Source organism: Haplochromis burtoni, unplaced genomic scaffold (assembly GCF_018398535.1).
Source record: "Haplochromis burtoni strain Fernald_Lab_line unplaced genomic scaffold, NCSU_Asbu1 Contig_298, whole genome shotgun sequence".
NCBI classification, from domain to species: Eukaryota; Metazoa; Chordata; class Actinopteri; order Cichliformes; family Cichlidae; genus Haplochromis; species Haplochromis burtoni.
Window position 1 is genome coordinate 462,301 of NW_024582659.1, and position 13,898 is coordinate 476,198.

Consider the following 13,898-nt stretch of genomic DNA (forward strand, 5'->3'; position numbering starts at 1 on the left):
TGTGTGAGTGTTCTGTGATATTTTTTTTGCATCGCTCTCTTCCTCCTGTTTTTTTTGTTTTTTCTTTTTTTTTTTTCTCTTGTCTTCAATAATAGTCAGGTATCAGCAGAAGGCCTATTCAAAGATAATTATGAATGGTTCATATTTATATTAAAAAGGTTAAAGAGTCAACAGGTTTGTTCCGTCCTATTTTGTGAGATGAAGCCTAACCTCAAAGCCTGACTTTCTTTTTTTTTTTTGAGGGGGGGATGGCTTTTTACCCCCCCAATCCTGTACCACAACATTCAGCTCAAGCTGCACTTCACAACAGGGAAGAACATCTAATTTGACACTGGACTTTGTTGCTGCACCAACTCAAGTATTTGGATGTCTGTGATGTGAGACTGCAATTTTTTTTTTTTTTTTTTTAAAGAAAAGATTTGAGGCATTACAGTGTTTAAACTACTGCAGACGTAACTGATACTGTAACTGTGATGGTGCAATGAGCCTCACAGAAGATCTGCAGCACTTGGATGTCTCCACACCCTATTTAAAAAGTGGACACTTAAGAGTATATTGATGCCTCTAGTAATGTATAACTACAATTTTAATCAATGACAGTGGGGGGGAAAAATAAAGGAACTACTTTTTGCATCCTTGTGAATGCTTGGTTGTTGGTGGGATCTCATCACTGCTCAACTGATGTTATGCTAAGCGTTACAGCTGGATTATCACAGAGCATTGTTGTTGACCTCATTAAACTCCTTCAGTTGGTAAGGGGACTTTTTTTTTTTCTTTTTAAAGCTGTTGCCCCATCATTCACCGTGCAAGACGTACGTGCAGTTGCGATTAAGGGAATACTTGATGAACGTGATAAAATTCAGCCGCTGAAAGTTTATTGAAATCAGCTGAAAGGGTGTCCACTTGCTGAAAGCCGGTAATAAACATTCATCTGGCTCGTGGCTTGACCGCGTGTGTACGTGGGGGCATACACGTCCCGTCCTGCATGGCAAACGCAGAGCCCGTGAGCAACAAATCCCGATGCTTAAAAAAAAAAAGAGAATTAAAAAAAATACTTTGGATCTTCTGTTGTTTTCCAATTATTGATGCACGTAATATACTGAGCTTTTGTTTTGGTTTTTTCCGCCTCGTTATGTAATTCGACTCGCCCTCTCTTCTCGCTTATCAACGGGAGGCTGTGATGTCATCACCCAGCTTCCCGGAGAGAGGGAGGGAGCGAAGGCGTGAGCGGGCTCGCGGGGAGACTGGCTGCTTCCAGACCAGCTAACGCTCGAAAACAAGCGACAGCTGTGCTGTAGCTTAGCTAGCTGCTGTCCCCCTCAACCCCCATCTTAAAGAGAAAAAAAACAAAAGGAAAAAAAGAAGCACACGACTCGGGTCTATTCTCTTATTACAACTCTGAATGTGTGCAGCTAAAACACTGCGCCTTTTGCACTGACTCGAGCCTTTTATGCAACCCATCCTGCTCGCCAGGCACGACGATGTCCGACGCTAACACTACTTCTACAGACAACAACGGAGACTCGGGGCTAAACGGTAAGCTAAATCCTAACCAAACTGCTCAACTGTGACAGCTACCCGGTCTATATTCTTTCTAAAATAATTTCTGGATGCATTTATAGTAGGTTTATTGCAGGGCTAACCAGTAATTTTGTATGCTTATGTATTTTTTTTTCACGGCGAAGCTGCCTACAAGGGGGACGGTTTACAGAACGGTATGTTCCGTGTGTTTATTGACACTGTTTGGGCCAATGGTGTTTTAGTTGTACGCGCGATTGACAGGATCCTAAGCCAATCAGCGATTGGTAGGTAGAACGTAGACGTGGGGTTTAAGCTTTGTCAACAAGGCTAGATCGAAAAAGTTCAAAGTGGCAAAAATGGGGAAATGCATTTTGGTAATTTAACCTGAATCGTTCGTGTCGTGGAAAGTAGCAAAAAGAAATTTAGAAGACTTAAGTACTGTCTTTAAGATTTTCGTTTGCTTGGATTTTTGAGGTTACTTCTGTCGTTCATGTAACTTTTTTCCCGTCGACATAAGTTTTTGTTGATAAGCGGAATTAAAACTTAATATTCTTTCTTTTTTCCCCCTCTGGTTTTCATCTGCTTTAATTTATTCTGCCAAATAAATGTCTGTTTAAACATTTGCACTTTGTTTTTTTTGTTTTTTTCTAAACTTTAGTTTCGTAGTTTATTAACTAAGTCCATTGGTATTTATAGAAAGATATGAAATAAATATTTTACTTAAGACCATTGTTTGCATTGAAATCAGAATCAGAATACTTTATTAATCCCAAGGGCGAATTGTTTTGTTACAGATGTTCATTTATACAAATATGGAAAATCTCTAAATATATAAAAAAAAATTCCAAAAAATACCCAAAAAAAATAAGTAAAACTAATGTTAAATTAAAATTAAATGTCGCGAAGTTAATCTAATGTTATGTACAGTATAGATGTGATATAAGTGGAAAAACACCTAGGTTTCATCAGGAGCATTTATAAAGTTTGATTTCCTGTGTTTGAATGAGTCTTTTGCTGAACTTGCCTCTATGGCTCTCCATCTTGTGCCTAACAGCTACAAGGGTGTGAAGGATTGTCCAGTATTGACCGCAACTTGGCTAGCATCCCTCTGTCTAAAACATGCCCTTAAAGGTGGTGTGATTAGAACGCTGACACTCCGGCTTACTTAAGGGGGACTCTGCCTAGACAGCTTTTGTGATTCAAGTTTTACAACATAAATAGCGTGCAATGACTTGGCATGCCATTTTTGGCCACAACGACAAGGGGACAGACCTTATACACATGACGAAAGAAATTGGTTGGGGAGGTGAGGAGTATGATACAAGAGGCAGCATGTAAGAACACAGAGGCTGCTTAATTTTAAGCCAAAGTCTGCTGGATAGGAAACAAACTTTCCAGCTGGTTTTCACACACACACATCATTTTGAACAACCAGTGGAGATTAGCTGCTTCTAAAAAAGGCTAGAAAATTGCCAGTTTTTGGTCACTGGATGGTAAATGTATTCCACCCGAGTTCATGGCAGACATTTTTAATATATTTATGAAACAGCCTGTTGAATATCATCTGCCCAAATTAGAAGATCAAAAAGAAAAAAATGTGGATCTCAGTGCATGTACTGTTTGTGTTGTCACAGAAAAACCTGTGACACACCTATAAGGACAGCTAGCCCTTGTGCTTATCACAAGGGAGAGGCCAGCAGTGCACTTTGTAATCTGATTCTTTTTAGGTGTTTTCTCACTCACACCAGTGTCATAAATATAGTTATGTAATCCCAGGGGTCTTGAGTCCCAACATGCGACCATGGATAAGCTTTAGCCTTAACATCATGTCTCACCCCTATGAACCCCACCAACAGCTGATGGCTGGGCTGGGCCAGAATGTTCGGATGCATCAGCACCATGGTAACGTGGTTTTAGTCCACAGAGTGGAGACAATGGCCTGTCAACAGCAGCTTGGCTTGCAGTCCACCGTGTAATCTGCAGGATGAGTGCGAGTGCTGAGTCGAGGCCTGTTAAGAGGGGGGGGGAGGGGTGTGTGTGGGGGGCTGCACCCTTTGCTTTTAACTGACCTGTTGTCTATGAAATTCTATGCCACATGGTGTTTACATACTGTAATGGTAATATTTATGAGGACTTCCTCCTCCTTTTTTTTTTGGTGGAGTAGGAGGAGAAAGTGTTTTAAAGCTACGTAAAGATTCCCCCCACCCCCTTCTCAAAATTCTAGACTTGGGTAATCTGCCCCCCTCTAAATTTGTAACTCATCTCTGACATGCTGTACTCTTTAGTTACCAGTTCATGTCAGACATCACGTACAAATGGGGACAGCGTCATATATCACAGCCACAGCACATTCTGTACACTAGGTGCTCTTTCACCACAGGGCTGTGAAAATGACATTACTTTTTAGCATCTTCAACTGCCAGTTTTGGGCACCCAGCTTGTCTCTTTCCAGGAAATTCCCCTCAGGAAGTGATTGTTGACATGCTCTGTCTTTGTTGTCTTGCATGTTTTTGCTTGGATTTCCTAGTAAAGGCCGCTTTACCTTAATCAGAGGAAATGCTGTGGCTTTGTCACACCCTGTACCAGCCATAAAACAAAAGGCAAATATTGTGACAGGTCGTGGCAGGATAACAACAGGTGCAATTTATCATCTGAATAACCAGTCAGATGCCAGCTGAGAGTAATGTCTTCCAAGGCTCCAGCTAAAACTTTGCCGCTTTCTCCAGTAGTTCAAGGAATCTGTCACCCTGACATAAATCGGTCAAATTCTGACTAATGTATGTAGACATGCAAAACTCAAAGATTAAAAAAAAAATAAAGAATAAATAATAATAATCAGTGGCTTTAAAGACTTCCCCGTGTCTCTGGGGAAAGGCCTCCCAGACCTGACGTATAAGCACTTTCCTGATGACTTGATGGACTCAAATGGTCATTTCAGGTCACACTTAATGTAAGTTTTGGTCACTTACAGCCCTGGACCTCGTTCAGACATCTCTATTTAAATTATTATAATAATATCTTTTTGATGATGGTTACTTGTTCTACACTTTTACTTAGTACATATGGGAAAAAATGTTATGTCATTATAAAACCATTCTTTGCGTATGTTACTGTGCTTTCCATATTATCCATGATTGTGGAGATAAATTATGATTTGAACAGGTTCTACAGGCTTAAAGAGTGGGAAATTTGAAAGCTTACAGTTGATTCACTTCCTCTTTTTAAAAATGTAGATGATGAAAAATTAAAGCCATCGATAACTCCACAGTTTCGATGGCTGTGGAGGAGAAGGGAAACAGTTTTCCCTTCTCCTCAGGTTAAGAGCCTTGGTGTCATCCTGGACAGTTCACTTTCCTATAAATCTCACATCAATAATCTCACCCGTTCTGCAGTTCTCTTTTGCATGGTCTCCCCCAAAAATCCCTCCATAAGCTTCAACTGGTTCAGAACTCTGCTGCTCGCATTATCACCAGAACCCCCTCCTACCAGCACATCACCCCTGTTCTTCAGGAACTTCACTGGCTCCCTGTGAAATTCCGGATAATTTTCAAACTTCTTCTGCTCACCTTCAAGGCCATTCATAACCTCGCTCCTTCTTACCTTTCTGACCTGTTAACCACCACCTGTTCTGCCCGTTCACTTCGTTCTTCTTCTTCTATCCAGCTTGCTGTACCTTCCTTCCGCCTCACCACCATGGGAAGCAGAGCTTTCAGCTGCTCTGCTCCCAGGCTGTGGAACTCTCTGCCCCCAGAAATAAGAAACACTTGGTTCTCTCCCCCAGTTTAAATCCCAACTCAAAACTCATCTGTTCAAATCTGCATATTCACTGTGAATCCACTGTTTGTTCATTTTATCTTGTGCTTTTATTTTATTGTTCTTATTCTGCAATTGTTTTACTAAGTGTTTTATCCTATTGTAAAGTGTCCTTGGGTGACTTGAAAGGCACTCATAAATAAAATGTATTATTATTAGAACTGTATTTAATGAGATTTCCTTTTAACAACTCCCATTTTTCTATATGAGGCTAATTAGGAGAGAGTTGATAGCTGTATGCTTCTATCAACACACAGTGAGTTGGTAACAAATAGTGTTTACGGTTTAGAACAAAACATACATTTTTAATGGATAAAAAATGTTCTGGGGCATTAGGTATACCCATATATGATATATACTTTTATGGCTTGAATGCAATTCAAGCCCACACCAGACTTCCAGGTTTTTCCTGCAACTGTAACTTGAGAGCAGGTGAACTACCCCCATCCCATTTGAACAAAACTTCAACTATCCATTGTTGTTTATCTCTCTGCGAGCAAAAAAAAATTGACAGTGGTCTGCTCTTTTTTTTTTTCTCTCCTGCTCTCTATTGTGTGGTCAGACCTGCTGAGCTGTTTCCTCATGGAGAGCCTGCTTGAGGTTCCTCTTTAGCTCTGTGCAAGCCAGTAACGGGTATAAACAAGTTTACTTAGAACCAGCAACAACTCGAAACTCATTACTGGGCACGACAGTGAGTTTCAAAGGCTAAGAATGCTTAACTTTAATCAGGATAGTTAATGACCTATCCCGCACAGCTCTAGGATCTGGCCTGTTAACTGCAACCCATCAAGGTTTAGGGTTTGGTTTTATTTCATTCACAAGCTAAAAAGGCACATTTTTGGAAATTTACATTTTAAACATGTCCTGTCATTGTGTCTGGTTCGTTTGTCTGTAATTATTTTATAAAAAGTGGTGGATGTTAACTTTTTAAAAAACAATTTGGTTAACTGTTTGATAACCTGAATACTTGTTTTCAAGTCCATGCACAGGGAAGCATGTGCACGCGTCTCCCTTTTTGAAAAGCAATGCAAAATTTAATCTAATCTTTAGCTTAACACATGTCCATAGAGTCAACTGGATTTCTAAAAATAGAAGCTGGCTCATGTTTATACAAGAAGATTTAAGATAACAATGGTTCTCTTATCACAATATAAACAATCTTTTTGTTTGTAATTCTAATAGAAAGAAAAGATCCAAGAATATTTTACTGTTATTTTTTTGTAAATAAGTAAAAGACCAACAAATGGAAAGTAAATGGTGTTTCTTGAACTATAACTTTGGCCATTTAAACTCAAAGTTCTTGTAGATTCAGAAGCCGCTAGTTTTCTATCTGCTTGTTGCAAGAACACATTTTATGAGAGATTACAGTTAGCCTAGCAGCAAAACTCTTCTCTGTTTGAGTGAAGATGTTTTAAAATGAAGCTTTAACTCACATCAGAAAGAAACAAATACTGAATAATATTTCTGTGTTTTCTCCCTCAGGGTCCTGGGTGGAGTTGGAGATGAACAGAAATCACCAAGCCCAGTCATTGTCAACAGTTGACTCTGTTTCGGGCCTGCTGCCGCTCCCTCAGGTGGAGGAAGAGGAGGCCATAGTGGGAGGCTTGGAGCATGTCCCATCCTCTTCTTCAATCCACAACGGAGACATGGAAAAGATCCTTTTGGATGCCCAGCATGAATCAAGCCGCAGCAACTCATCCTGTGACAGGTACTTTTATGAACAAACATCGCTCAAGCTCCTCCATATATCTCTAACCTATTCAGTTTATTCTTAACAACAAAGTTTCATTTTTAGTGCAAATATTAAAACTTTCAGAATAAAACCAGCTTAGTTGCAAAGCTTCCTGTATTCCCAGATCTGTTTGACATTAAACACAGATTAGGACACGGGAGTTTAATCACGATCAAGAGTCAAGAAAGTCATTGGTTCATAAAGGCCTGTATTTATAGAAGATTTAGTCACATGAGGAAGTTGATTCCTCTCCAGCTTTTTCCTGTGATTTTTCTCTCAGTGTAAAGCTACATGCTTCAGAAATGCAGATTTAAAAAAATAAAATAAAATTATTTTTTGCTAAAGCCATATGAATTGCTAAAATAAATTTATGCATATTTATGTTCTTATTACGTATTATTCTTAGAAGTTAAAAACTGGAAACAGTTATCTTAAATTGCACAATTGAAGCCCTTTTTACACTAACCTAACAGGCAGCATGTATTAGCAAGTCAAATGCCTCTGAAGTAATACCGGGTTTTGGCTATGATGACCTTATTTTCACCTGATTCTTACCAGTGACATGCTATGACAGGGAATAGTACTCAATGAAGTGTTAGCTCACTGTGCTAACAGCCTATCAGATGTGATATCTTCAGGGCACAGTGTAAACACACCTGTCACCTGACTAGCATGATGGTGTTAAACCAGAAACTATGCTGCACTTTTTTTTTCTTCTATTGTTTTTCCTGGCATATGTTTATTTACAAAACCAGCTTTTATCTGTGCATTTTGGTGTGAAAACCCTACAACCCTTGAGAAAATTGCTTTTAGGCTCCATTAAGACTTTGTGCAACATAAAAACTCTTACAAGGTGTTAAATACTGGGCAGTTTGCTTCTAAAAGCTCGTTGGGAGCGGCTTCTCTGTCACAATAAATCAGATTCAATTCAGAGTTGAAAGGGTCTCAGTCGACTTGCTTCTTCTTTCCTTAGCAGACTTCACAATTTATCTGGCATGTAAGCAACAAACTGACCCTTTGCCCCACAGCCACATCGTGTGCTTGTGTGTAATGCTCAAAACTGTGATAAAAGGGACCTTATCAGTCCGCTGTCAGCAAGTCACCTGAGCACAATTTCAGATATTTGAGCTGAGAGCAGTGTATCAGCAAACCGCTCAGAAATGATCAGGGACACAAGCACTTGACATATATTTTGTCATAACACTCTCAGAGCAAGGCTGGTGTCATTTTGCTCAGAGGCAATTAGGCAAGTGTTTTCTTTACTTATCTTTCTGAGATGCTTTGCACACATTTCATCAGAGGGGTCAGAGTGAAGGAAGAGCAGCACTTTAAAGGACTTCTAACTCATAGCAAATAAATACAAGCTACAAGTTGGCATTTTAATCCTGTTATTCATATTAAGTGATTCATTTGTTTAATATTTCACAGATCCATGATGACGATGCATTTATAGTGCTTGTGGTACGGCAAGGCGGATGTGCTGTGGAATAGGCTTTAGTGGTATTTGTTTATAGATTGTGTGAAGTACACTTTAATATTGCAATACCACCCAGACCTGGGGCTTTTTTCTACCCCAAGGTTAAAATAATATAGGGAGCCTTCATTTTTGGATTTTGTTGTCTTGGGTCATACGATCCAGTCCAGCCTAGTGTTGCAATGTAAACTAATGCATAAAGACTGTGTATTGCTGTGTGTCAGATCACTTTGATAAGGATCCACCAGCTGGTACTGGTACAATAAATGCTGATATTAAAGTAATATTTTTTCTGTATGTAGAACACATTACCACAGCATATATGCGCTTTTGTACTGCTTTGATAACTGGTGACGCAAAAACATGTACATCACTTGTTCACTTTAAAGTTACATGAGGGAATTGTCAAATTATTATTATTATTATTTTTTTTTTTAAACCACAGCCCCCCACGACCTCACTCTCCCCAGGATGAGGGTCAGATCATCTTTGACGCGGAAAGAAGAGACAGCCAGGTAAGACGTAAGCATATGTATGCCTATCATATGCTTCATCAGTCTGTTGCCATGGCAGCTTCAACCACTGGCCCTGGAGGGGGATGACAGCCGTTGCCTGCCTTTAGTTTCCATGGAGATGGCTGCCACACCCAGTGTGTATTTCTGTATCGTCTGCACAGCCTGTCATCAGCATTATAGTTTTACTTATGTGTTTTCCTGGTGTCAGACATCTGAAAACATGGCATGCACATGCTCAAATATTCCAAACAAGTCTCGTTTGTCCTGACAGACAGGTTGTGAGGGTCCTAAAGGCTGCAGGCTTTTATTGCTAAATTACATGTTTTTATGCCTTTAGTCTGAAGAGGATGTCTTGGACAAGGAGAAGGACATGGACATCTTGATGAAGGATGCAGATTGGGTTGCAGACTGGTCTAGTCGACCGGAAAACATTCCCCCCAAGTAAGTCTGAACTCTGTAAACATCAGCCTTCTGCGTGCAAGTGATCATGCTCAGCTGCTTGTTTGTGCAGAGAAAGGAAATGATCATTATGGTAATAAAGTCACTCTAAAGAACAAATACGAAGCCAGCTGCTATAAGGTGTCAGCTCTGATGCTGGAATAAAAACTATATATTACTTAAACCCTTGAAAACCTAAAGGTTTCTGTAATGTATCTCAGATAAATGTGCACGACATCTGTGATACAACCTAAGATCTCATGCATACATGACACATCTCTTTTAATTGGTACCAGCTTCGAAAATGCTGTGGGATTAAAACTAGTTGATTAATCACTTAGTTTTCTTCACATCACAGTGTTTTTCAAATTGCTACTTTTCTCCAACACGTGAGGTGTTTTAAGGTGTGCAGGTATAAAACAAAGAAAAGGTGCAAACTCTTACACAGAAAGAGCTTGCTTGCTTCATATGTGACTGAAAGTTATGTTTACCTTTTATTGAGAGGCATTAGGTTATGAAGCAACTGTTCTGCATCTATAATGCGTGTGTTTTTAAACAGGGAATTTCATTTCCGGCACCCCCGACGCTCAGTAACGCTCAGTATGAGGAAGACTGGGGCCATGAAGAAAGGAGGCATCTTCTCTGCCGAGTTCCTCAAAGTCTTCATCCCCTCGCTGCTGCTATCACACATCCTCGCTCTGGGGCTGGGGTAAGAATCAAACACCACAGATCACCTGTGCAGCGTGTGTTATGTCTAAAGCAAGACTGACAGTAGTTAGTGAAATTTGCTCAACTGATTTATTGATTTATTTTTTTTAAATGTATGTCAAAAAAGGATAAAATCTTTAAAAAAAAAAAAAAAACCATGTTGTTGTACATAACCCCAGCAGGGGGAGCTGTATAACCACAGACGAACATCAGCTGCAACCACTCTTTTGAATGTTGGCAGAACAGCTGCAGACTAAAAGGCTGCACACCTGCTGCTTCATAGTGACACTCCCAGGGGTTCCATGTGATAACACATGCTACAATAATCTTGGCTCCCCAGTCAGACACAATCATTACACAGCATTAATACTTCAGACATCATCTGCTGAACATGATGTGGTATTCAGTGGGAGATATTAACAAACCAATCATATTGGGGGGGATATGTCTGCTGGGCATTTGCATTCAAACTAAAGGGTTGGTTTTAGAGTGAAATGTATCCAATGCAAAATAGTATTTAGCATTAAATCTGCAGATTAAGCAGTCATTGTGACTTGGCAGTCTCCAGGAGTTGCTTTGGGAAGTTGTTTAAAGCAGTAACTAAGTAACGTTATTATAATGGGACCCTTGAAAGCTATAGTTCTAGCACTGTCATCTACCTTCCCCATAGAGTTCAATTCAGTTTGACTTATGTAGCACCAGTAGTTTTCAGTCTCGTGTGTCTCATATAAACTGGCTCTCCCAAGTTTGGAACCACTGGTTTAATGTCCACTTACTTTGAATGGATTCATTGAAAGGTGACAGAGTAATTGAGGTACCCCTACCTCAGATCAGGCTTTAGGCACCTTGCCTAGCTCATTGATTAAACCACCACACACAGTCGTGTTTAACGTCATTTACCTTCTTTTCAGGGTCTACATTGGCAAGAGGCTGACCATGCCACCCACCAGCTCTTTATGAGCATGAACATGAAGAAAAGTGCCTCAGAAGTGGGCAAGCGTCAGAGGAAGTTTTTCTGTCGTGAGAAGAATGCTTGTCTCTCCTTCCTGTCCTGCTTGCCCCTATTACCCCTCCTAAACCCTGAGATATGACATGTTCTCAGGCGAAGTGCATCCTCTTCCTCCTCAGCCTCCCCTCCTTCCTGCCTCTTGTTTTGTTTTTGTTTTTTTTCTTGATCTACTGTTCTTACTGTCTGTTGATACTCCCCCTACTCTTGACCTCCCCAATATCTTTCACTAATTTGCATAAACTTTTCAGAAATGAAGGTCATATTTCCTTTTCCTCATCAGTTGGAATGTTTATAATGCATGGGTTTCCAGGGAGGGTTGCAGCATCAAACCAAACTCTTCTTCTACACATGCTGTTTTAGTGCCCTTTTGACTAACTGACAAGGAGGGAGGACTGTTATAGAACTGACCAGAGATTGTGCCACCTGCAGGTGTAGCCCAGTACTCGACCTTGGAAGCAAATTCAGACTTGGCTACGCAGACTAAAAATGTGACCATGCCTTTTTCAGAGTAGCCATTTTATTTAGATTATTATTTTTTTTTTTTTAAATAATTTATTTTGTAATGATGGTGGTTTACTGAGAAGTTTTAAATAATGAAAGGCGTTTCCACAGTGGCCAACCCATACCGCAAGCTCTCATGAAATTCACTGGAGGAGTCTGGCTCTGTCTGCCGTTAGATTTATGTGACAATATGCAGTTATGTGCATACGATTGCATATTTTGCTTGGTGACAGGAACTGGAATACAGGTTGTAGATGGAAAGGCAGGCAGCGCGTCCCATTCGGTGTGTACACGAACAGTATTTTACATACACCAATATGGTTGGGTAACAGTGGTGTATGTTTCAGGAAAGGTTCATCTGTCTGTCCAAACTGTGAGCGTCCAAGTTGTCCTTTCAGTAAGCCTCCTGGTTTCTGCGGAGCATAACTGATCATTTCCTGCATGTGTGTTTTTTTTTTTTGTTTTGTTTTGTTTTTTTAAACTCTAGACTGGGCTGGACTTTACGCGATTATAGTTTCAAATTGGTGCACGCGTTGTATTGTTCAAAGGTTAGATACCAAAAGGCCTAAAAGTGAGATTTTGATTTGAGATTAAAAAAGAAGTTAGATATTTTCTTTGAGAACATTGAGTGTTTAGAGGGTATCTCATGAAACAAGTTACTTTTATACATGGAAATTTACTTCCAAAGATTTTAGAGCCATTAAGGAAAATGATACAGCCAGCCGTGCTTCCTGACACTCCAACAGGTTTGCCAAAACAAAAAACGAGGAGAATTAACTTGACGCTGCAGATGAAGGGATCAATTTGGATAGGCAGAAGGTACCCAGTGGTTCTCAATCTTGTGCATGTCTATCTCTCTTTCGTGATGCTGCAGCAGCTTCTGACTGACTGGAGGAAAGTTTGTGTAAACACAGGCTCTAATGTTAGGACGGCTGTAGCATGCATGGAAAACTTTATCTCTGAAGCTGATCAGTTTGTCTGAGCCAACCTGGGTCCAGATGACTTGAAGTCAGTTAGCGTTTCTGCAGAGTTGATTTGGAGTCGATATGCACTCCACCTGCAGTAAATGTTTTATTTTATTTTGTAATTATTTTTAGTCATCGAGGAGTAAGCTGAGTGCTTTTAAGTTTTCTTCCCCTTATCCACTTGCTCCGAGTCTACTCTGTTGATGTTCGCGTATCAGCATATAGCACCACAATGAGTTCCTGTAAGTCGCCACACAACACGTTTGCTTTACCTTGACCGTTTCTTCCCGTTTATGACACAAAGTCAAGCATAAATGCAAAATGTTAACAAGGACTTGTTCCCTTTTCAAAAATGAATTTCATTGTGAAATTTTACGGTACAAAAGAAGAACATACAAAATCTTAAAGGATACGGGGACAGTAAAATGTGACTCCTCATCATGCATACAAGCTGACTCAAAGACTGGCTAAGAACCACTTGCGGGGTGTGGATGTTCTCATTTCAGCCACAGAGATACTAATCTTTTTCTTTCTGCCTATGTTTGTATGTGCAGCATTTGAAAGTGGTAATCCTTCTCTCCTGTGTAGTTTGTTTTTGAAATGTTTTTGTTTTTTTCTCCTCTCTTGGTGTTGGACAAAGATTGTGAACGCACAGGAGTCATGTTGGACCTGGATCATGATTTAAAGTGTGAAAACAAAAGACCTCCATTGTTGATGGCAGGGCCTAATGTGAATAGAAATGGAAGGAGCTGAAAGACTCATGGTATGAAAGTGTTTATTGTAATGCTACATTTGCTTTAATCTCTTTTTTCCCCACTACATTGGAGAAGATAATGGACATTTTCGTCATTAAAGATTACCTGAATGAAGCAATATGATTGTACTTTCTTTTTCTTTATCTTGAAAGTTGACAACCTGAAGTTTAAATTTTATTTTCGGAAAGAGGAACCACCTTGCAGTTCTTACAAACCTCAATTTAATATTCAGATAATTTTCAACTGCTTTGTTTTGATGTTGGCTTTGCAATATTTAAATTAATCTTTTGAAGCTGTTTAAAGTAGTCTAATCACCCAGTCACATGGCAGCAACCTACTGCATTTAGCCTGTACATATGATCATGACCTGCTGAAGTATAAACTGAGGATCAGACTGGGGAAGACAGGCGATTTAAGTAACTTAAACCAGATGGGCTGGTCACAGTATCTCAGAAACTACTGAGCTA

General features: G+C 39.8%; 1 protein-coding gene across 1 annotated transcript; it reads left to right on the forward strand.

The window, feature by feature from the left end:
* Window positions 1-59: 59 nt before the first annotated feature.
* On the forward strand, window positions 60-13,549 carry bnip3lb (BCL2 interacting protein 3 like b). Its single transcript, XM_005941370.2, has 6 exons — window positions 60-1,536; window positions 6,817-7,042; window positions 8,986-9,055; window positions 9,393-9,496; window positions 10,053-10,202; window positions 11,113-13,549. The coding sequence occupies exons 1-6, from the start codon at window positions 1,482-1,484 to the stop codon at window positions 11,159-11,161; spliced, it is 654 nt and encodes a 217-aa protein (XP_005941432.1). The 5' UTR covers window positions 60-1,481; the 3' UTR covers window positions 11,162-13,549.
* Window positions 13,550-13,898: the final 349 nt, after the last annotated feature.